At 42.0% G+C, this 24,491-nt stretch overlaps 1 protein-coding gene across 2 annotated transcripts; it reads left to right on the forward strand.

Annotated features, from left to right (window-relative positions):
• The first annotated feature begins 913 nt into the window (after window positions 1–913).
• GPA33 (glycoprotein A33) lies at window positions 914–21,585 on the forward strand. 2 transcript variants are annotated; one of them, XM_083439093.1, is made up of 7 exons: window positions 914–1,203; window positions 11,169–11,323; window positions 12,382–12,595; window positions 13,909–14,073; window positions 18,126–18,236; window positions 19,442–19,565; window positions 21,050–21,585. In XM_083439093.1, exons 1-7 carry the CDS (start codon window positions 1,161–1,163, stop codon window positions 21,189–21,191), a joined length of 954 nt encoding a protein of 317 aa, XP_083295219.1. In that variant the 5' UTR covers window positions 914–1,160; the 3' UTR covers window positions 21,192–21,585. The 2 variants fall into 2 exon arrangements, with proteins under 2 accessions (XP_083295219.1, XP_083295220.1); XM_083439094.1 differs by having other exon boundaries at window positions 976–1,203; window positions 12,382–12,442.
• Window positions 21,586–24,491: the final 2,906 nt, after the last annotated feature.

Consider the following 24,491-nt stretch of genomic DNA (forward strand, 5'->3'; position numbering starts at 1 on the left):
ACTAGATAAAGTACTCCTCTCTAATAATAAAAAATCTGTCTAAAATGTATAAATTATTATTATATTGGCACCTAAAAGACGAAGAAGTCAAAGATGTAATGGTAAAATGGGTGCAGGAACTCCAAACCTGCTTAAATTTTGTAACCTGAATTTTCTGTATGGATAGAATCTTACCTAAAAATAAAGACAGTTTGGAAGTGCCCTCAGTTTCAAACAATGAACACAAAAATACTCCATACCCGGAATTTTCTAATAGCTGTGATGTCTTGTGTGTACACAGAATGTGTTCCAAACTTACGCCAAAGTTCAACTTTCTATGTATTGTGAAAGGGACACATTTCTGGTACTCTTGTATGTGAGTGAAGCAGAAATATATGATAGCAACAACAGAGTGATCTCTCAAGGGTTTGTGAGAGGTAACACAACCCTTTGGCCCCTGTTTCAGGCAACTACAGGTGGTGCCTGAGGAAAATTAAGGAAAGCCAGGACGCCAGAAACATAATAGTGATTTTCTGAGCTTTAGCTATAAATGTACCCTAGACAGTAAATTGCAGCACAGTGGGTGGAGAAAGTGGAAAGTGTTTTAACAGCACACAACATGAAAACAGTGCTGAATAAACAAAATATTGTAGCACATCTGTCAGGTTAGCAGAATGAATAGAAATTAGGCTAGGCTGCCACAGATAACATCTAGTCTTGATGTCTTTAATGGCTGAAGCAAGCAGCACTCTTGAATAATCACCATAAAAATTGTAGTGCCTGCAGCAGCAGCAGTGTGGTCTTCTTACCACAATATTTTTCTCATGGTACTTGCATGGGCACTTTCACCTGGGCGTTTGTGATACGTTATTGCTTCCTTTGTGTACCCGTCTGTCAGAAGGGATCAGGAAAGATAGGTTGTTTGCTTAGGTGCGGATAGGGTCAATTAAACAGGCAGGGTAGTTTCCTTCAGCTTGAAAGGGAAAAGATAAGAACACAGCCTGCCCTCCTAGTTTGAAGGGGCGGGAAGGTGAGCAAGGGTGAAAGGGGAAGGAAGCAGAAACAGCACATACAGCACAGAAGAGGGGAGACAGTCCAGGAAGGCAGGTTGTCCTTCCCTCAAACTTCAGATCTATCTTTCATTACCTGGATATTTGCTTGGGTGAGGGAGAAAGCACACCATGATGGCGAACAAGGAAGTAACATGGTTTATACTCAGTGCAGGTGAGTAGTGCTTTTTGCCTACCAGTGGTATGCTAGTGCGATGGACACGGAGAAGGGTGACTCTGTCAGTAGATATTTGGTGCCCATGGATATTTCATCGTACAAATCTCAGGCCTTGCAGTCCAACAAATTTATAGTAGATACCAATCTGTTGTGCAGGATCTAAGTGTCTCCCATAAAGTCTTTCTGATACTGGGATACTGCACTGACCCTGTACTCATACTCTTTGTTGCTGTTGAGAAAATGTTATCCCCCCCCCCCATTGGCACCCCTATGTATTTTGTCCCCGGCTGCGTAGAATATGGATGAAGAAGCAGTGTTATGGGTACCTTTGTGATATTTCCAGGGTTAAGCAGCACAGGACCTAGGACCATACCAGTTTATAAATGTTGACTTTTTAATGTTTCATTTAAATTATTCCCTTAATGCTGTGGGCTACCAGAATGCAACAGCAGTGCCAGACTGTTCATCTAGCATTGGATTAAAACAGAAACACAGAAGCAGGAAGGCTGCCCTGGCACACTGCTCTGCCAAGATTTTAATTATCCTAAGTTGTTTGCAGTGCACTGACATGAGGAAAGGAACATTCTGAAATGGTTTTCTTAAATGAACGAAGTCTCTCCACTTAGGTTAAGTGGAGAAATCCTAAGCATATGAAGCTTCCTTATATAGAGTGAGGACATTGGTCCACTTAGCTCAGTATTGTATTGCTCTAATTCATAGAGGATCCCTAAGACTTCAGAATCCGTACGCGAGATCCTTTATCCAGAGATGCCAAACATTGTTTCTCCATTCCCTGCTCCCCAGTAGAATAGATTAAAAAGAATCCACAGTAATACAGGATGCAAGCTCACACCTCTTTGTGTGGCTATTTGTCACAAAAGTGATCAGCATTAAAAAGAGAGAGAAAAGAATAAGTGATGGATGGGACAGTGTTGCATACTCTCATTTCATTCAGGATTAGATACCTTGGCGGCACATGGGCTATGACCTGAACAGCACTTTTCTGTGCAATCTGCTACTGATAAGGCAGAAAAACCCTTATCTTGGGGAAAGGGGCTATGGACTAGCTAGCAGCAATGCATGGGGCATCTTTTCCTCCCAAAGATCTTGGGATACGATTATACTGCCCCTGGTAGAAAAATATATTTCTCATGGAACTGGGGTGGGAGTGAGGTCCTGCCACCATCTCCTCCCGAAGTAGGATTTTTGTTTTTTTTGCTTTGTGGATTGGTTCAGATGGGTGGGGAGGGAAGGGGGCAGAACTCAGGCAGGTTATATGCTTGCGTTGATTTTGCTCACATTGATTCAAACAGAGCGCTTGCATATTTGAGCACTCTTGCTTGAAATGCTTGCCTCACCATCCGTGGATGAAGACATACAGTACAAAATAAGTTACAGAGAAACTGTGATAATTTAGAATTCAACAGGTACACCTTTCATAATAAATGAACTCCATGTTAACTGTGGGATTTGTGCCTGCTGGGCGCCTTCTTAAGACACAAAGAGTGGATTTACCTAGAATGTAAGACAGAAGTAGATCACGAACCCTTGAGTTATGTGATAATTGGAGCAAACACCATAACCTGAATGTGAGAAACTTGCGATAATCAAGTGATAAAACACCATTTCCCCCCAAACTGAATCACATTTTCACTTTTTAAACATTTTCTTTCTGTTCGAGTTTTAACAACTAGCTGAAGTATTTCTCCTGTGTTCTGTTGTAACTTTTAAAAACTACTCATTGAACTCTGATACTAAAACTGTTGAACTGATGATTTGAAAGAGTCAAATAGGTAGCTTACTGCAGCAGTTTGGATGTTTGACACAGGGGCGAGCTGGCATAAATCCCCCGAAGCTTGCCAAGTGAGCTTTGGCGAGCCAAGCCTTCTCATCATAACCTGCCTTATAGTATTGTTGAGGCAACAAAATGGAGGGCAGGAATTCACGTATGCTGCTCTGATCTCCTTGCAGGAAGGGCAGCATAAAAATGTCGTAAGCAAACAGAGCAAAGTTCATATGCTTACACAGCAGCAACGTGGCCCCATCCACCCAGAAACTGTCCGTACCTGCTGCCTCTGCCTCTACAGACATCCATGCAATAGCTTTCTGTGTATGATACAGGCTATTCTCTGTGTGATCAAGGGCCCTGCCTTTTGTAGGGTCCTCCATTGTAGGTCCCATGCCAGGGGTGGGGAACTATTTTCAGCCCAAATATCACAGTCCTTCTGGGCAGTCTTCTCAGAGCCACAGGCCGGTGGTGGGCAGAGGAAGGCCAAAGTGGGAATGGCAGCAAACGTGAAAGTTACCTTTGTACAGTAGGCTAGTTTCTATGCCCATTCCCACACCCCTGCTCTTGTTTATCCAGGCAAACAAGAATCAATTGTCCTAGTTTCAGCCAGACGAAAGAACTCAGAGAAGGGTTGTGGTCTGATGAAAGGGGATGTGGCTGGGAAGGGGGGTATGGTCTGGGGAGAATCCCAAGGGCCAGATAGAGAGCTGATGGAGAGTGGGAGCAGAAAGAACACCCCTGAATGGACATGCCTCCCTGGATTCCTGGCACACGGTTTCTGACTGTCTATTGACTCTCTCTTGATGATGGATTTCCTTCTAGAATTACAGGGGAAAAATATTTAAATTAGTACAAAGTTTCTGTTTAAAGTTCTCATGAAAGACATCCGTTTATGACTGGTACACACTTCTAGTGCTCTCTCTCTCTTGTATCATCCTGCTGATCCTCAAACGAATATGAGCATGCTTCCACTTGCCCGATCATAGCCCCAAATTCGCATTTTGTGCAAAGGTATGTAACAAAGTTGTGAAGACCTTCTTCCAAAAGAAGAACAGCTCTGGGAGGAGAGGATTTTGAATAGAGAAACTGGAAGGGCAAGGAGAGTGGGTGACATATAGGGGAAACTATAGCAGGCACACAGGGACACGGGTGGCGCTGTGGGTAAAACCTCAGTGCCTAGGACTTGCCGATTGTATGGTTGGCGGTTCGAATCCCCGTGGTGGGGTGAACTCTTGTCTTTCGGTCCCAGCTCCTGCCCACCTAGCAGTTCGAAAGCACCCCTAAGTGCAAGTAGATAAATAGGTACCGCTTTATAGCGGGAAGGTAAACGGCGTTTCCGTGTGCTGCGCTGGTGCTGGCTCGCCAGAGAAGCTTTGTCACGCTGGCCACGTGACCCGGAAGTGTCTTCGGACAGCGCTGGCTCCCGGCCTCTTAAGTGAGATGAGCGCACAACCCCAGAGTCGGACACGACTGACCCGTACGGGCAGGGGTACCTTTACCTTTACCTATAGCAGGCACACACATTTCACAGGGCTCTCTGGATGCTGCAGGTGAGGCTACTCTTGCTTTCTGGACCGCTTCTCACTGGGAGCAAACGATCCATACAATCCTGCAGTAAACTCCACTCATTTTTGGCTCTCATCACCTGCCTTTTGGCTTTTCCTACCTGCCACCAGCATGTAGCGACCAAAAGAACATCCCCAAGGGAATGTGACCCTCAATAGAAGAAAAAAAATATAAACCTGTTCTAGACATAATAGTTATAATAATTTTTATTTATTGTATCCCGCCCATCTGACAGGATAAGGAAGTCTACGTGGGGAGGATTTGTAGTAGAGATAACGCAGGCAGGGAAAGGGTTAAGCATCCCATCTTTCCTGCTCTTCCCTCCCAAAAACTGTTTTTCTTTTAAAAAGAATTATATTAGAGCTCCATTACTTTTATTTGTCCATAATGCCTTGATAACTCATCATGCTAGCAAAAAAGCCTTTTTTCAGTCCTCTTTTTCCTGGGTATCCCTAGATCAGGCATAGGCAAACTCCGCCCCTCCAGATGTTTTGGCACTACAATTCCCATTGTCCCTAGCTAACAGGACCAGTGGTCAGGAGGGCCGGAGTTTGCCTATGCCTGCCCTAGACCCATCCATGGGAATTTATAAAATAAGCTTAATATTTTAAGCTTTTAATTGTATAGGGCACCCCCCACCCCCCATATTTGTGGAATTTTGTTAAAGTTCTGTATCTGCATTTGCTGGTCTTAAAACGATTTGATCAGTTTCCAAAACCAATTTATTTCATATTTTTAGCCTATTTTAACTTGCTTGTTCAACGGAGGGCTTTTTATTTTTTTTAAAAAAGCATTGACAGTTAGCGATGTGATGAACATCACAGGAAGAAAAGAGAAAGAAATACAATGGATGCAGAAGGAAGCATGCCAGGATGGAACAAAACAGGGAGTTGTCAAAGCCCAGCGAAAAATGCAGCGATTATGCTTTGTTCTCGAGGATCTTCCCATGTTGAAACTGGATTACAAGCCAGTCAGGGAGTGTCAGCACAACAGAACAGATAAAAGAAAAGGCACCTAGGAAATTAACCCATTGCCTGCCTGTTGCCAAGCAAACTAGATATAGAAATCTGATTAGGAAAGCCTTTCACAAAACACAGGGCAGCCCAGGCTTTCCAAAGCACCTCATCAAAAGTTGCTTCTGGCAATTACCTCATCAGCTATGTCAAATGCATGACTTCATTAAGGGCTGCCAACTTCACTGTTGCCACTCCAAACTGTTGAGTGCCCTTGTGATGACTGCTTGGACTTATTACTGCAAGACTCTGTGTAGGCTTTTGCTTCCTTGTTGTTCCTTCCAGTGTGGCCTTCCCTGTCTTCTTCTTCTTCTTCTTCTTCTTCTTCTTCTTCTTCTTCTTCTTCTGCGATCACTCACAGCTGAGTAAGATTGTCTTCCATAAACACAGTTTTAACAATGAGTCCGTAAGTGACAGTGGAGGCCAATTCTGGATCCACATGTCCTTACACAGTGGGGACATTGGTTCCCGGGTGGGAGTTGATCATGGTGTGGATTTGCCAAGCGTGCCTTCCTCTTAGCAAGTTTCTCCCTTGCGTCCTGAGTCCGAGTGTCTTCAAAGTCCATGACACCTTTGGTAAAGGCTGTTCTCCAACTGTATGCTTGCAGGCCAGTTTTCCCAGTTGTCGGTGTTTATACTATATTTTTTTAGATTTGCCTTGAGACAGTCTTTAAACCTCTTTTGTTGACCGCCAGCATTACGCTTTCCAATTTTAAGTTTGGAATAGAGTAGCTTCTTTGGAAGACGATAATCAGGCATCTGCACAACATGACCAGTCCAACGAAGTTGATGTTGAACTATCATTGCTTCAACACTGGTGAATCATCCAGTATATGATTATTAGTTCGCCTGTCTTCCGAAGTGATGTGTAAGGGCCTTCTCTGTAGTGGCACCCTGACTAGAATAACCTCCCACTAGAGCAGTGTTTCTCAACCTGTGGGTCCCCAGATGTTGTTGGATTACAACTCCCATAATTCCTAGCCAGCATGACCAGTGGTCACGGATGATGGGAGTTGTAGTCCAACAATATATGGGGACCCACAGGTTGAGAACCATTGTGCTAGAGGCTCAATGGACACAAATTTAGTGTAGTTCCAATGGATGGTTAAAACACACTTGTTCTCTTAGGCTTTTGGATAAATTCAGGGCTTTTTTCAGCCAGAATTTGACGAAACTGAGTTATGGCCCCTCTTTGGTGGGCATCATTGCCATTATAAGAGAAAAAGGGAGGCATTCATGGTGAGTTTCAGCACCTCTTTTTCTAGAAAAATAGCACTGGATAAATCTCACTGGGTGCCTCCAACGCCTGGTATATTCTGAATTGCCCCTCTTTGCGGGCGATGGTTTAAATATTGCATTGTGTTGTATTATATGATATACTATGTTGTTGTTTTTATAAAAAAATATTGCATTTTTGAAAGTTACAGAGAAAATAATATATTAAAAGTTACACCCAAATACACAAAAAGAAAAAAGAGAGAAAAAAATAAAAGAAAAAATACAAATAAGAGAAAAAAGGAAAAAAGAATTAAAAAGATACACACAATTGTTCAAAGGATACAAACTGTAATTTGAATATTCTATACAAAAGGCTCCCAGAAATAAATTGCATTAATATTTCTTCTTTGCTTTCTTTCCTTACAATCACTTTCCTTCTGTTCCATTAAACTTGTTTGAATCCCTGATAAGTTAATTGACTTCCCTCTATCCCTTTGCAGCTTCAACACTTCTCATTAGTTACCAATAATCTGTATTCCTTTATTTAAATCATTTCCCCCCATTATTTCTGTGAAATTAATATAAGCACAACCAAGTATTATTTTTGGAACCATATTTAGTCAAGTACTGTAGTTTTTGAAGCAAACCCATTCCTTTTTTTACATTGTCGCCTGAGTGGTTTCTTATTAGTTCTGTCATTTTGGCTAGTTCAAGGTAGTTGCACAACTTCAATTGCCACTTGTATTTTGTTGATATTAACTCACTTTTCCAGTATTTTGCTATTGATATTCTAGCTGCTGTTGTCGCGTAAAGAAACACTCTTTTATATTCATTTGAGATGCTTATAATTAAAATGCCTAATAGAAAAGCTTCAGCTTTCTTTAAAAATGTATGTTTTAGGATTTTCTTTAGTTCTTCATAAATCATGTCCCCAAATTTTTACATTTGTGGACATGTCCACCACATGTGGAATAATGTTCCTTCATTTTGTTTACATCTCCAACACTTATTACTGTTATTTTTATTTATTTTGGCTAATTTGCTTGGGGTCAGGTACCATCTGTGGATCATTTTCATAAAGTTTTCTTTTATGAGATAGCACATGGTGAATTTTAAATCTGTTTTCAATAGTTTTCCCCATTTTCCCATCTCGATAGGATAACCAAAATCGTGTGGTTGTCTGATATACTATGTTGTTTTATATGTATGCTGGAAACTGCCCTGCAATTCCTATGTAATTAATCAAGGGTGGCCTAAAAGAATGGCAAACAAATAAAGTGCCAAAAAGATTCCCACTGCTAAATAACTAGCCCTCTGGAGAGGGTGTCACAGTTGCCAGGTAGTAATGCAAGTTACATGCTGGAGCCCTAAGCTACTCACGTTCTGAGCTTAGTGGGGGAAGGCAGTTTAGAAAGCTCTCAGTTACAGATGAGTTGAGGATAGAGAGCACAACAACATTTTAATATTTTGCCATTGCAACCATGAATGTCTAAATCTAGCCCTCCATGGCTCTGCCAGGAAAAGCTTTTCTCTCTCCCTGAAAATAAGCTACCTCAAGTCAAGCAGAATGCTTGGGGGGGGGGAATGGGATACCAGAGGGTGAGGCCTTCATGCCTAGCAATGGGTCAATTTTGCTTTCTCTCAGTTTTTCATTTTTACAATCAGTGCTCCACATTTCCACATCAGTTTGAAGTTTTTTTTTTAAGTCCTCAAGAAAATCCATCTGCATTTAATTTAAATTTCTCCTATTATACACATTTTTATGCAATTTTGCCTAATATATACACTTCGTTGCAAAGCTATTTCTTCTAATAGAATTCATTTTTTTATTTTCACTGATATATGCATTTCTCTTTCTCTCTGTGTATACATACATACATACATACATATATGTGTGTGTGTGTACATTGTGTGTCTATGTGTATGTATTTTTCTACCCATTACTTGATTTGCATTGCAAAATTCAAATGATAACTGTATTACAAATGTGTCGTCATTTACTGTAATATGCTTATGTTTTTTTTTAAAAAAAGATGCTGTGTTTGGTTTGCGTTCAGAAAGTGTGAATTAGATAAGCTTGCCTTTAAATGAGAACTGAATCTGATTTCTCCTACATCCCTATTCACAGCGCAAGAAAAACACTGGAAGTGGCTGTAAACCAGGACAGACTATTTGTCCATCTAGCCCAGATAGAATTGTGATGGGCCGTTAGCAGTTCCCCAGGGTCTCAGGCAGGGGCCTTTCTCATCACCTGCTACCTTAAACCAGGTACTCCCCAGATTCCATATGGCTCTCCCACCATGATTTATATATCCTCGGTGTTGTATTGGGATTTGGATCCTATGGAAGCAGGGCCAGCCCTATCATTAGACACTTGTCTCTGGCAGCAGATTTGGAGAGGAACTGGGGTGGACGTAGAATTGTAGCCTTAGTTTTGTTTTAATTTCTGGTCTCTAGACTTGAGAAAAATCCAGTGCCATAGACATTTAAACCAAAGAATTCTGGGAACTGTAATGTAAGGGTATTGGGAATTGTAGTTCTGTGAGGGGTAAACTACATTTCCCCAGGATTTTTTTTTTTTGGGGGGGAGGGGTGTCTTTTAAATGTGCTTTAAATAAAAACACTGGGAGTAATTCCTTAGTCCTTGAGCCCCTTCTCTTTAAGCTCAGCTAAATCCCCCATTAGGTGGGAGAAGTTCAAGGGGTTCCCAGGTTACCTTGGTTACAGAACAAATACAGCTTTCCAATAGGTTCTTGGCATATATGAATTTTTATAGAAACAACTTAAATTTCAGTGTGTGGGGGACGGAATTTTCTGAGTGAGACATTCCTCTGCAGTTTCTCTAAAAGGGTTGGGCTCTCTCACTTTTTCTCTCCGCCTTACTCTTTTCTCTCTCTGAATGCTGGTCTTATGACCTGATTATGAACCCACCCCTGGAGGAACCGGTTTCTCCAGCACAATTGAGTTACCTCAGAACATAATAATGTACACTGCCAGGGAAAAAAAAGCCTTGTGGGCACACTTGTTTGCTCCCTGAGCTGAGAGAGGATCTGAGAGCCCTGGCCACCAACAGCAAGCTAGCTTTTTCCACAGATAGGAGGACTGTCCAGGAAGTTGGACAGGTGCCTCAGGGATGTAAGATATAAGATAATATGCAAATAGATAGAATCATAGAGTTGTAGGGAGCCTCATGGGCCATCTAGCTTAATCACTTGCTCGTTGCAGAAAATTCAGAGGTAGGTGGTGGTCAAGCTGTTGTCAAGCTGCTCTTACTGTCAATAAGTTTTATGTGTGCAAACTGAATTATGGGGGACAGTGGATGGAACCCCCCACCTGCCATCCCTTATCATACTAGTTGCAGGCAAAAAAAGTGGAACTGCATTATGTGTCAGCTGGGTGTGGTGACAATAAAAACTTTATGTTCAAAGGACCTTGTCCCCCTGTACATCCCTGAATGAGTCACAGAACTCAGCCTCATGGAAGCCAGTGGGGGTGGGGGAGGGACAAATAAGATATCTGAGAAGTCACAGATGCTCTGCCAGATCCTTTCTCACCCCATGTTGTGTTTTACTGTATAAACTGATGTGATATGCACAGACTAAAGGTAAAGGAACACCTGACCATTAGATCCAGTCGTGACTGACTCTAGGATTGTGGCGCTCATCTTGCTTTATTGGCCGAGGGAGCTGGCGTACAGCTTCTGGGTCCTGTGGCCAGCATGACTAAGCTGCTTCTGGCGAACCAGAGCAGCGCACGGAAATGCCATTTACCTTCCCGCCGGAGCGGTACCTATTTATCTACTTGCACTTTGATGTGCTTTCGAACTGCTAGGTTGGCAGGAGCTGGGACAGAGCAATGGGAGCTCACCCCGTTGCGGGGATTTGAACCGCCGACCTTCCGGCCGGCAAATCCTAGGCTTTGTGGTTTAACCCACAGCGCCACTATGCACAGACTACTATTATTTTATTAATTGTTTTACTGATTGTTCTGCAAACCACTTTGTGATTGTCTGTAGTCTATTAATACTGGAAAGAACTCATGCTTCTTCCTTGCCTGGATGGAGGAATGTGGGTGTGGATGTAGATGTAGAAAGCTCTGGTTTTTGTGCAGCTGGAAGGTAACCTACTGTACAAAGGTCACATTGATTGCCCTACCTACCTATGTCCTAAGGGGATGCAGCCTTTGGGCTGGAAAATGTTTCTCCAACCCTGTCCTAGAGCAGGCGAGAAAGCGCGTTTCTTACAGAAGGCAGATACAGATGTGGAATGCAGATGTGTGCAATATCTTAGTAGGGAGTCCTAACTTATGCATACTGGCTTTCCAGTCAAAGTGACAAAGATAACAGTGGACCTTCTGACCTCTCTTTCTCTTTTTAGTTGTGGCAGCTGCTCACGCCCTCTCCGTAAACACACCTCAGAAGCAAGTAAGAGTGAAGAAAGGAGATAATATCACCCTACCGTGTACCTACGAAAGCTCTGTTGTTACTCCAGCTAAGGGGGACGTTGTTGCTTGGATGAAAATGCCAGAAGAGGTGGGCAGCCATGGTGCAAGGCATATGATACGCATGAGTGTCTGGGAGAAAATGGCACTCTGTTAAGAAACAGGTGCGCCAAGACACCAGAGGAGCCTCTTTGACCTCTGTCAGTGAGCAGCCTTTCAAGGGTTCCTTTGGTCTTGGCTGCAAGAGGATGGGGCCAGATGGTAGCCTGAATTTTGTTTTAATTCCAGATCTTTAGTCTTGTGTCACATAACATCAGGCTGTCACTTTGGCTTTGATCCAGCACTTGACAGAGGCCACCAATCATGCATGGCAACTGGTGGCTCCAGATGGGGGCCCATATCCCCGAGGGCCTATCCAGTTCAATTCACTGTGAGCAGGATGAGCAGTACTGCTTCAGATGGTTCAAAAGCAAGTCTGCCTGTGTTCAGCGGAGTTAACTCCCAACTAAACGTCCAGTACCCCAGGTCTGTGCATGACTACATGGAGGCAAGTCTCACTGAATAAGAATATTGTGCACTGGGAGCATTGCCTACTAATGTTTAAGGCTCCAAAGGAAAGGATTTGGTTTGACTGATTGTTTGGAGGCAATGCAGCAGATTGTCTTGGCCCCTAAAACAACTTTAAGCTCATGGAAGATAAGTTTCTGATCATATCTTCCCTGCTGCTGACAACCATGTACATAAAATGTATTTCTTGAGGGTTGAGAGGTAGGGATGGAAGGACCTGTCAATTTCAGTTTGCTCACTTTCTCATTTTTTCCAATCTTAAATTCAGTTCTCCAAATTTTTCCAACAGTTTGTGTTTGCTTTGTTCATGAAAATTCATCATCATGAACATATATTTGTATGCAGCTCTTGACTAATGTATACACTTAAAAGTGATTTCTTCCCCTACTATAATGCATTTTTTAATATATATTTTTACTACTGAATTGCCTCAGCAATGAGACAATTCAGGAGATAGGGATAGGTTGGGCCTCCTTGTGTTTTGTTGGTTCATTTCGTGGTTAAAAATACTATAGTGACAAACAAAAGATTTGAGCCACAGTAATTAAGTCTTTTAAACTGATACTCTTCTCTTATTGTTAGGCAGAATTTATTAACCGGTACCTTGATGATGGTGGAACATGGATTAGGGCTGGTTATGAAGGTCGGGTGAACTTCTCTAGCAATACAAATAATCATGACATTGGCATCATCCTCAGTCAGGTGACCTTGAATGACAATGGTACCTATAAATGCTCAGTCCGTCTTCGCGATGATCCTCCCTTGACACATTCAACAATGGAACTTTTGGTCCTTGGTAAGGCATTCTGCCCTTTGTATGCATACCAGTCTCACACCTTAGTTCAGTAGCAGCGCACAGCAAGCAGGAAGTGCTGCTTGCAACGATCAGGGCGTAATCGGATCACTAAAACTGTGCTCCACTGCAACATAAGGCAGCCATGCACATTTGTTCTAGATGATGCTATCATGTAGTGTTTGTGCCATAGATCACTGGTCTTCAGCTGGTGGATCACGACCCACTAGTGGACTGTAGCCTAATCCAAGGTGAGTCATGATAGGAGCACTGCCACATGCAAATATATGGTAAAAGATTAAGAAATGGGTCCCCAAATGCATGTTAAAAATGGATCCTGGTTCTGAAAAGGTTGAAGATACCTGCCATAGATGATCTTAGACTTGGTACTCATGGCTTTTTTCCCCACCTGGAACTCACCAGAACTCAGTTCTGGCACCTCTCAGGTGGGCACCATTGCTATTGTAAGGGAAAAAGGGAGGCATTCATGGTGAGTTCTGGCACCTCTTTTTCTATAAAAATAACACTGTCAGTATTCATTACAGTGGAACCTCAGTTTTTTATCGTCTTGGAAGCTGAACGTTTCAGCTTTTGAACGTCAAAAACCTGAAAGTAACTGCTTCAGTTTTTGAATGATTTTCGGAAGCCGAACATGCCACATGGCTTCCGTTTTGAGTTTCCCTTTTGTATTGAGGCTTCCGTATTGCGTTTCAAATGTTTCAGAAGTCGAACAGTCTCCCGGAACGGATTATGTTCAAAAATTGAGGTTCCACTGTACTAATGGAAAGAATGGTGAAGACAACCGTATATTTTAACCAAGTTTTCACTCAATGGGAATATGAAGAAGTGAGGAAGGTTGGAAGTTGTTCTATAGCAGATAACACTACCCACGTGTTCTGACAGCATTTCTCCAGGAATTCAAATGTCTAATTTCATCTTGTTGCAAACTGACCCATGATCATTGGATGAAGGGCACTGTATAAATTCAATAAATAATAATTTTTATATTTCTCATGCCTTGCTATTGATCCTTAAATTGAAGTAGTTGAGGTATGAACTTGATACCTTCTGCAGCGCATGTGCACTTCTGCTAAGCTATTGCCCCACCCAGTCAGTCTATGTGCCTAAAGAAAATTGTGAAGATGTACAGATTTTGGAATAAAACTGTAACGGGTCAGTGTTGTTTGTGAAGGTCAGCATGCATTACTGCTGGTGATGGGATCTGAAGACAGAACATGTTTTAGGCTCTCCTCAACACAACAGCTTCCATTCTTATGTTGCTGAATTTGCTCAAGTTATTCTTTCCCCCTATCTAGTGTCTCCATCCAAGCCAGACTGCAATATTATAGGGACCACAGAATACGGACAAAACATTAACTTGACCTGCAATTCTATCGAAGGATTCCCCAAACCCGAATATTCCTGGCAAAGCTACAATCCAGAAAACAAACAACGAGCACTCGTAGGAACAGTAATGCCAGGTAAGCGGTGAGATGTCGGTACTTTGTGAAAACCAGTTTTCTGTATTCAGTTTTTAAACGCATGCAAATATTTTGAGGATTATTAATGTAAAAAGAGGAATGAAAAACCATCATTTTAATTTAGTCCTTAAAGTGTTATCTAGCAAGCACAGTGTAGATGCGATCTTCCCTTGTCCATTCTAATGTTTTCCTTCTCTCACTGGTCATCTCTGCCATTTTCTTCATTCCTGATTTCATTCAACGGCAGCAACCGTTTTAGGCACATGTGTGTGACCGCACACATGCACTGAACCCAGAATTGACTCAAAAACAAAAAGGAGTGGAACATGGTGGGGGCAAAATGGGGTAATTGCAGGCTTTTTCAATGGTGCTTCAAATATACACAATTTCACTTAAATGCGTGGTGCCTTGGAACGTAACCCCCACATAAATTGGGAGTTTACTGTAATAAATTCTGGATGCAGCAAGGCAAAAGTGGCACTCTTGTGACCTTCATTTCAGCAAGAGGCAGGCCCCTAATTCTACCAGCAGACCTTGAAAATTAGTGCTAGCTCGATTGCAATGAATCCAGAATCATGCTCACTGCCTGGTTCTTCTCTCACAATGATTAAAATCATTACTTCGAAAACATACATTAGTTAATGTAGGGTGAACATAGACAATTGTTCACCATGAGGCCATTAACCACAGTGGGGCTTGTAATTAATGGGCAATCTAGTTGCTTCTCTCTCCTCCTCCTGCCAAGTGGTGGTAAGGAGGACTCTATCATGCTCTGGCCTCTCCAGTTCTCTGATGCACCTGTTCCAAGCTCTCCCTTGTGGCACTGACACAACCAGGTTTCCTATATAGTAATTAAGAGATCCAGACTTTTTAAGCCTACATGTGTCAGGCTGGGTACGTGGGAGGTTGCAGCACACCCATCTGTCTTGGAACAGATTATATCACTGTTGAAAGAGAGGGCAACATATCTGTTTCCTTAACGTGAAACCACAAACATTTGTTTGCATTTGATGTTGAACAGCATTGCACAAACCAAACCTGCTCCCGTTGGGATGCTGATTCCGGCGCCGATGTAGCGCTGGCTGAAGTGTGCAACGCCACTACCCTATGAGATGCTGTGAGATCACTTGATGTTTATGCAGCCTAATGATGTCAGTAAGATACTTGCTACCCTCTGTCCCCCCTTGATCTCTGCCCCTCTTGGTTTATTCATCATCATCATAAACTTTATTGCACTAGCCAAGTTACAAAGGAAACAAAAAGAAAGGCAACAATAACCATAAAAACACAAGGCACTGTGAATACAATGCACCACAGTCACATCTCCTAGAAATTATTTGTTGCATACGATAGAAAGGCAAGGGGTTCTCAGGTAGAATGCGCCAGCTTAAATGTCCGAATCACCTTTGCAATTGACCATTATTTTATCTAGTTCTTTTGTCCTGATCTTCTTAGCTGCCAATGCATATAGTGCTACTTTAGAAGTCACGAAGTTTTTGGTTTATTAAGTGTAGCAGACTTGTTGGGTTGGGAGCATGGTTAATGCTTCATTGCTTTAGGGGATGGTTCCTGCAGCCACTCATAATGAAGCCTTGTCCCCATCTGTTGCTTTGGACTAACTACTGACCAATTGCTAATGCCTACTTTTTAGGAAATGTGGCCGAGAGGGTTATGATGGGGCACTTACAGTCATTCTTGAATGGGGTAGATTATCAAGCTCTGGTCTGAGTTCAGACCTGGCCACGGACGGGACTGAATCAGCCTTGGTCAGCCTGATGGATGACCATTATCAAGAATGGGACAAGGGGAGTATGACCTTGCTTCCTTTGCAATTTATGTGTGGCTTTTGATACCTTTGACCCTGGATATCAGGCACATTACAGTATTCAGTATACAGTATACTGGATATACTGTATACTGGGTATCAGTATTACAGTATTCTAGCCATATTTATAGAGCGAAGAATAGCATTGGCAGATGGTTTTTCAGCCCCTGGCAGTTAAGCCATAGGACACTGGAGGGTGCTGTTTTATTCCCAATGCTATTTCTGATCTATATGAAGCCATTAGGACTGGTCACGAAGGAATTTAGGACAGGATGCTGTCAGTAAGCTGATGACATTCAGCTCTATTTCTCCATAACATCCGAATCAGGAGAGGCTATACAGGAGCTGAGCTGGTACCTGGATGCAGTGATGAGTTAGATGAGGGGAAATCAATTGAGCCTAATTTCTGACAGGACAGAGGCCCTACGGATCTATGGTTCTGGTGCATGAGAAACTGGCCAACTACCTGCTCTGAAGAGGGCTGTATTTCTGAAGGAACAAGCCTAGGCATGTTCCTGGATCCAGGTTTGTCCCTGGTGGTTTAGTGGTCTTGGTAGCAAGGGGTACATTTTAACATCTTTAGCTGGTATTTATTTACCGTATTTAATTTATTTAGATGATTTTTGAACCACTTAATCAAAGAGCTAAGTGGTGTGCAAATAAAATTGCAAATAAAGCTAAAACCTACAAAACAATTGAACCATTTTAATTACATTAAAATATGACAGCTGCCTGTTCCATGACTGGGATGGCCTGGCCACAATAGTCCAGGTATTGGTAACTTCAAGACTGGATTACTGCAATACACTACATAAGGCTTCCCTTGCTCCTGATTGGGAAGCTGCTCTTGGTGCCGGGTGCGGCTCTATGATTGGGGACCAGAAGCGAGATCTTGTCCACATATTATACTTGCCTCAAAGATCTGCACAGTCTACAGGTTTGTAACTTGGTCAAGTTCAAAATTGCCCAGTTAGTACATAAAGTCCATAACAGCCAGCGACCAGCTTGACTGAGGGGTCACCTTGCCCATGAGGGCCTATTCAGCTGCTTACACTTTTATGTGTACCATGTAATATCTGTTGTGCATTTATGGGGAGGTGATGGTAGTGTGGTGATATAATTTATATATATAATTCAGCTGCCTTTGGTTTTTTTAAAAGCTTTGTTGATCTCATTTTGTACTCTGCTATAGGTAGCCTACATATTTTTCTCAATAGCTCTTCAGCTAGCCTTTGTGGATGCAGACTGCACCCCCCAAAACATGCTTCCTTTTGATTGTCTAATTAAGTAAGCCCTTAAAATAGCTCAAGATCATTTGCAAACAAAATGTGTGCAAAACATGCTTGTTATTCACCAGTTTTGCCCATAGGTGGCATCACTACACCAGAAAATAGGATCCTAGTCGGGCATTGTAAATACTGACATAATCTCCATCTCTAGGGGTATTGGTTAGTTTATTGTTTTCTTTCTCATTTTGCTTCAGAATAAAGATTTAACTCTGGCCCATATGTTTATATATTAAATTGTCAGTCAAGAAATCTACAAAGATCGATCAGAAAAGTGCAACTTAAAGAGCAGGGTCCAGTTATTGCTGCAATTGGAGCCCGTAATGGAGGGCGGAGGATAGGCCTGGCATAGTCTTGCATGTATCTGTGTCCATGTTAGGATTAATGCAAGTTGCATGGAAAAAGTACATAAAACATTGAAAATTGTGGTACAGTCACATGAAAACATGGTTTCATGTTGTTCTGTCGACCCGCCTAGTTTCTATGTGGTGTGAAATGTGGAACTGCTAACTCAGTCACAAGCATTATCAGAAAGCCAGCATTGTGCACTAAACTGGATGCTAATCTCTCTTCAGTAGTGAGCTAGCCAATCTCTTTCATTTTAACCCATCTCATGGATTGTTGCAAGAATAAAATTGGAGCAATGGCCGCCTGTACTGACTGGTCCGCCAAAACAGAATAAAGGACTGCATTTGGGAACACATGGTGACAAATGCAGTAAAGCAAAACCACACGTGTGGCTTGCCTGCATCTTCTCTGCAATCGATCCTTGCCAGAGCTGAGGCTCCTGGGCAATGCTCTGGTCACTATGAAACCATCATCCAGGGTCCGTAAGACTCCTCACATAAGGTGGATTTAAAACCGCAATATGGCTGAAGACACTGATTCTGTTTGCACTTGCTAAATAATGATGACCCTTTGCATCTTCTCTTTTGCATCAGGAGTGCTTATGCTGAAGAACATCTCTATAGACAACACTGGCTACTACATCTGCCTTGCCAAAAACTCTATCGGAGAGAGTTCATGCAACATCACTGTTAATGTCACACCACGTAAGATTGCAACATGCAAGGGGGGGGGGGGAGAAAGCATGCCTATTGTAGTCTGATCGGCAAAGCATTTAAGTCCCTAAACAACCCCACGTCCCATTTTAAGAACTAGTCTCACTGTGCTTAATTGCAAAGCTTAGATGTGGCTGCAGTTGAGAATAAGCCCAAGACTTTGTGATGACGTACGGCTCTGATTATGTTTCCACCCTAGGTATTTGTTGCCTAATAGCCATGCTTCGTTTGCTACCTTTTTAGGGAGTGTCTACATAGGACCATCAAATCATCCCCCTATTTCCTCTAGGCTCTTCCCCTTTTTTGAAAACAAAGCAAAACAGCACCACATTGGTAGATCATCAAAACTCAGCTATCTATTTTCCCTAAAAGGCCTGGTTTTGATGTGTGTAATAGCATATTGATCAAACAAGTCTACTGACATTCATCTATACCTCACACACCTCCTTTACTATTTATCACTTTTCTGGCCAAATGACATTTTAGCCGTGTTTCTTTTAAAGCGACCTTTCAACTTGCATCTTCCCACCTATTTTAAGTAATTCAGATACTAATACAATAGAATTTGAGATAAAATTAATTTCAGTGAATTTAAAAATGATTTTTTAAAAAAGACCAGATTTCTCTATCAGTGCCATTTCATCAGCATGTTTATTAGACAAAAGGCAAGTTAACTTCCTTTTTATTCTGCTTTTAAGTAGAGCAGTCATTTTTCTGAGAAAATGTCTTTAAAATTTTCACTCACCCCCTAGAAACCCCCCCTGCATTTCCCCCCTGACAATTCTCCCCCATTGTTGTTGTTCTTTGTGGCAGCTGTCATTTCCAACGTGTTTAACCCCCCCCCCCAATTAAGTAGTAAACTACCCTACTGCCAGTGAAGCACTGAGAAACTGGTAATTTTCCTTGGGGTGTGTGGAGTTTTGAGTGACCATTTCCACATAACTCTGTGTTATTCATTTGACCCCAACAGTAGCAAGAGGGCCAGTTTCCCTAATCCTGTTCTACAGAAACCATCCAATTCAACCTAGATGAGCCCCCTTCCTGGCTTGTCATTCACAAGTTGCTCGTTTGTCATATTATATTTAGCCAGAGCCACCCTCAGGCTAGAGGGAGAACAGTAGTAAGAGCTCTTCCCCAAAGGAAGAGATTTTGTTTCTCAACTATGAGGTGACTAATGCTAGTATTTTCTTCTACAGCATCCATGAATTTTGCCCTACTTGGTGGAGTCGTTGGTGGGCTTGTTGCTGTTGTCATTATTATTGCTGTTGTGGCTTACTGTTGTTGCTGCAGGAATGGGAAGGAAAAAGACTATGAGATGACGTGAGTGCCTTTCATTAGAAGGTGGGGGTGTGTGTGGAATAAAAGTAGCATGGAGAAATTACATACTGCATGCACCTCTGAGGCAGCCGTCTCTCTCTACCCCCCTACAATGTCCCTGTTACTGCTACTTCCAATCGCTTTGTACTCAACACTTCCCCAACAAGCACAGCAACTGCTGAGGTTTCTAGCTGCTAGCAGCAGGTAGAAATGGTTTAAACCAGAGCTTTCCAAACTTTTCAAGTTGGTGATGCACTTTCTGAACATGCATCATTTTGTGACACAGTAATTCATTTTACTAGCAAACTGGAGGTTGAACTAACCCCTTTCAGCCCCAGGAGGAGTGTGGGGAACATTTGTGTGACACACCTACACGCTGCAGCCGACACATTAATATGTTGTGACGCACAGCTTGAAAAGCTCTGGTTTAAACAAAAGAATGAGGAAAGGCTTTGGACCCCTTGGTAAATAGTTCCAAAGCAGTTTCAATCTGCAGATTTTGTGGGGGGGTGGTTTTCCCTTTAAAAATTCATACATACTTGATGGGAGTGGAATTGCTGATCTACTTGTGTGCAAGAAAAATGGATCAGCTCAAGATGTCCATTCCTACCTGCTACCAGGGAGGTGTTTAAAACACACTTTCTTTTGGTCCACCAACTATAACATTGAGGGTAGCTACATAAACAATTAGGTTTAAATGCATGTGGCTTTACCATTTCTTCGTGAATTCCTGCTTCATAACAGCAAGCCCCAATTTTATATTACCATTTTTGAAATTATGCTGGGGAAATGTTGCAAATGGAGATTTATACCGTATGAATTCTCCAAATGGAGGTTATTCCTGTGAGATTAGGCAATCGTGAGAGTAAATAAAAGAAAGCTGGCTCGGAAACCACACAAGGATATTTTGAGATTGACTTCAGAAACAGATTTGTAGCACGACTTAATGTTAAAGTGTCTAGCATTTACATCGTGCTAGTCCTCTTTTTAGTATGCATAACAAACAACATATGTGAGGGGGCTCTAGAAAGCTTAAGCAAATGGAAATTTACCCAGTAGGTCAGAGACACCTCTTTGCCAAACTAAATTATTAAACAACTGTCTCTGAAGTTAAGTTGTTAACAAGAACCAATTCACTCCTCACTTTCAGGTTTGTTCATGAATTACTGTTTTTACATACATGGGCAAAGCATAACATGATGGTGGTAGCACACAGATCTCCACAGGGAGACTCATGAAACCTCAAAAGCCATGGGGCCGGGTAGTAATTTCCTAGTATTACTTTCTAGTAGCAATTCTGGAGGTCCCTGCAACTCCCACTTCCTTGGGCCCCTCCAGGAGGATGCCATGAGCGACAGTGTCAAAAGCCACTGAGAGGTCAAGGAGAACCAACAGGCTTGCACTCCCCATCTCTTTCCTATAATACTGAGTCATCAGTTAAAATGCAAATAATTGAAAATCCATCTTCTTCTGCATCAAATTATTAGGGAGACAGAAAATGGCTATCATCCACCTGAGGTAAAAATACGGGGACCTGCTGAAGAGGAGATTCAGGACGAGGAGGAAGAAGAGGAAGACAGGCACCACCCAGTACAGCCACCCATTTCCAGAGTGTCTCCAGAGGTTTAAGAAGCTGTGGCCCAGAGATGAGCATTTCCATTTGAGGGAGGAAAAAAAGAAAGACTGTTGTTAAATATTTCTCTTTCACCTTAACTCATGTGGCTTTCCAAGACAGTATAGGCAGCAAGTTTGTGGAGGCAAAATCTGATTTGTTTCCTTATATGCATTTGGTGCATATCTACTCATAAGCTCCTTTCCCATTTGCCCATCAGAGTTGCCTTAAAATGGAAAAGGAAGGGGGACTCCAGGACAACTGATATATTGCCAAATTGACAATATACACTCCATTCAAGTTTTCACGTGCTGCGATTTGAATTATTGTGAACTGACACTTTCCAGTATATAGGAAAACAGGGATATCTTTTATTTCACTTTTCACTAAGTAGGCCACTGCGATGCAAGAGCCTTTAGATGAGCAGTTTAAGACACCAGCTGTTACTTATTTGTTGTGCAGCATCTACATAACACCCATTATAACTGTGTTGCTATTATCGGAATATTATACAGTGGTACCTCAGGTTACGTACACTTCAGGTTACAGACTCCGCTAACCCAGAAATAGTGCTTCAGGTTAAGAACTTTGCTTCAGGATGAGAACAGAAATCGTGCTCCGGCGGTGCGGCGGCAGCAGGAGGCCCCATTAGCTAAAGTGGTACCTCAGGTTAAAAACAGTTTCAGGTTAAGTATGGACCTCCGGAACGAATTAAGTACTTAACCTGAGGTACCACGGTAGTTTCCTCAATATTCAAACCAGAAGCTGCTAATTCCCGTCAGTGCATTATTGTTTCTGCTCTATGGAGTTTGATTCGACTGTCATGCACATTTCTTGGACAATGCATACACATGCCCCATCTCTATTATTTTATTTTAAAATGGCTCTGCACTCTTAATGTCTAACAAAAGCAGTCATCCCACATGTTAGGAAAGGATCAGACTTCCCCTGATTTTGGAATGTATTTTTAAAAATATAAAAATTTCTTGCTACAAGCACTGTCACTGCTGGTGCAATTATACTGCTAACGAGTTTTTAAAAAATAAAAAAATCACCTGAGGGGAATTAATTTTCAGCTGCTTGGAAAATCTTCAGTACATGTGTTATTAATGATGCATTTTCTTTGAAATTTGCTGTTTTTGAACTTGCATTTTTTTAAAAAATAAAATAAAGTGACACTTCACCACTACTCAAAGCATTGGTTATCACAGCTGAACTCAAATGGAAACAGTAATTACATTGAATGAAGCTGCTTTCTCTCCACCCCATTCTAGTCCAGTACTTGTCCCTCAGTCTACATTATGTTAACATGCCTACATAATTGCAGCCATACTGGATAATGTATAATCTAGTTTACTAGTGCATCCTCTAGCAGTTTTTAAAATCCTGAAAATTACATATTCAAAATATAGTCACCCTATTTTTCGGTGACAAGTGTGTTGTTTTTGGATGCCAAGGAGGGGAAATTCAGCAAATCTTTAAAAACATGCCAGTACTTCTGGTGCTTTGAGGACTTAATTCCCAAAGCAAGAAGTCTTTTTATTTTAGTACACACCAGGTACAACACAGGGAAAGCTCCCAGTCCCACCATCATAGTGCAGACAACAGAGTGCACTGTGACTAAACTGTAGGCCACACAGAGGTGGGGTCTAGGCAAGGAACAGTTGAAGCTATATAGAGGTTAGATGTGTATCATTGCAGTATCTGATCAACAACTAACCTAGTTTGAAATAGACGCAATGAGTCAGGATTGGAAAGGCTGGGTGGGTGGATAGATTTTGGCATCTACCGCAGAACTCTGTTCTCAACATACAGCTTGCTTTGCAATGCGTTCCCTGTAGTCCTTCACTATTCTCGGCCTTGCCTAAATACCTCAATTCTGCAAAAAGCTGCTATCTTTGTTATTCAGGTTAGTAAGTAAATTTATGCTTTTTTCCTAATTGCCAAATACAAATTAAGAGCAGACCTCACAACGGGGCACTGAAACATTAACTTCATTTCAACAAAGGATGCTTAGGACCTGCCGTCGCTAAGAAAGATTACAAGCCTTGTTGTCTGCTCCATTTTAGCTCCACTCTTTCCCAAGCGCTAGTTCAGAAAACAGACTTACAGAATCATACCAAGGGGGGCGGGATGCTGCACTTACTAACTTTATAATCCTTTATTATGACATGCGGCAGTAAAAGGAATGAAAACCTGGACAAAGCTGAAAAGGAAATCTGCCAAATCAACATTTCAAATATAAAAATGTCAACGCTTTATGTTCCTGAAGCAGTAACACATATGCAAGTGGGTCTTACTGAAAAGAGAATCTGATGACACAATCCTGTAGCATCAGATGGAGAGAAGGAAAGGCCTCTAAATTCCTGGCAATGAACTTCCCCTCCCACCTTAAAGTCCTGCCCTTTATGAACTTGTCGTTTCTTTTAGGGTCACAATTCGGCTGGAGGTTTCCTTGTTGTACCCATTCCTCCACTGTGTATTTCAGACCTGACAAGTGACCATTCCTGATTATTTATTTAGGAGCTGCCATTACATGGGTTTGGAACTGGAATGCACCTTCACTTGTAACACTGAGCCCTGGGACAGTTATGGTTTATAGTTCATCACATGACCATGGTCAATATCCCTACAGTAATTTCCAGTGCTGCAGACATGCCAATGGAGAATTCAAGTTGGAAAGCTGCCAGACTTACAGGATCCAAATTTAAGGCAGTTCTGTCATATTTCATCACAGTCACTTTTTAAAAAATCAACACCTTCTGCCCCTTTTCATCATTGCGTAGTGTTGTTATCTAGTACCTGCACACCCGCAATTTCATGCACAACTTTAGCCAACAAAATCCAGGAAGCTTAGTCATACTGGCAGTGTCCGATGAGATATGGGAGGTTAATTTTTACACTAAGGAAGCTCTCTCTAAACAGGACACACACACTTTCCTGCTTCTGGAGACCCTCCCAAGTTCTCAGAACAGAAGAGCAGAAGTGTTTCCTGTTAGGATATAAACTAAGCAAGCATTCTAAACAAATTAAACAAGAATCCAAACAATTATCTGCAGAATTTTTGAAGCATTCACCTCACAAATGGACAACCCCTAGATAGGATGTGTGTGTGTGTTTCTGGTCTGTAATAGGTTTCTATTGCAGCCCAAAGACATTGTGCTTGTTTCATTTGAACTTTCTGGGGCAGACAACTTTGATGGTCATACGAATGCACAAAAACAACAAACCAGGAGAATTGGTACTACATGCTGCTCCACTAAAAGGAGATCTGGAAGAAACTCACATCCTGGCTTCACCTGCTGTCCTGGGGGTGT

This window comes from Podarcis tiliguerta, assembly GCF_965153285.1.
Source record: "Podarcis tiliguerta genome assembly, chromosome: 4".
Lineage (NCBI taxonomy): Eukaryota > Metazoa > Chordata > Lepidosauria > Squamata > Lacertidae > Podarcis > Podarcis tiliguerta.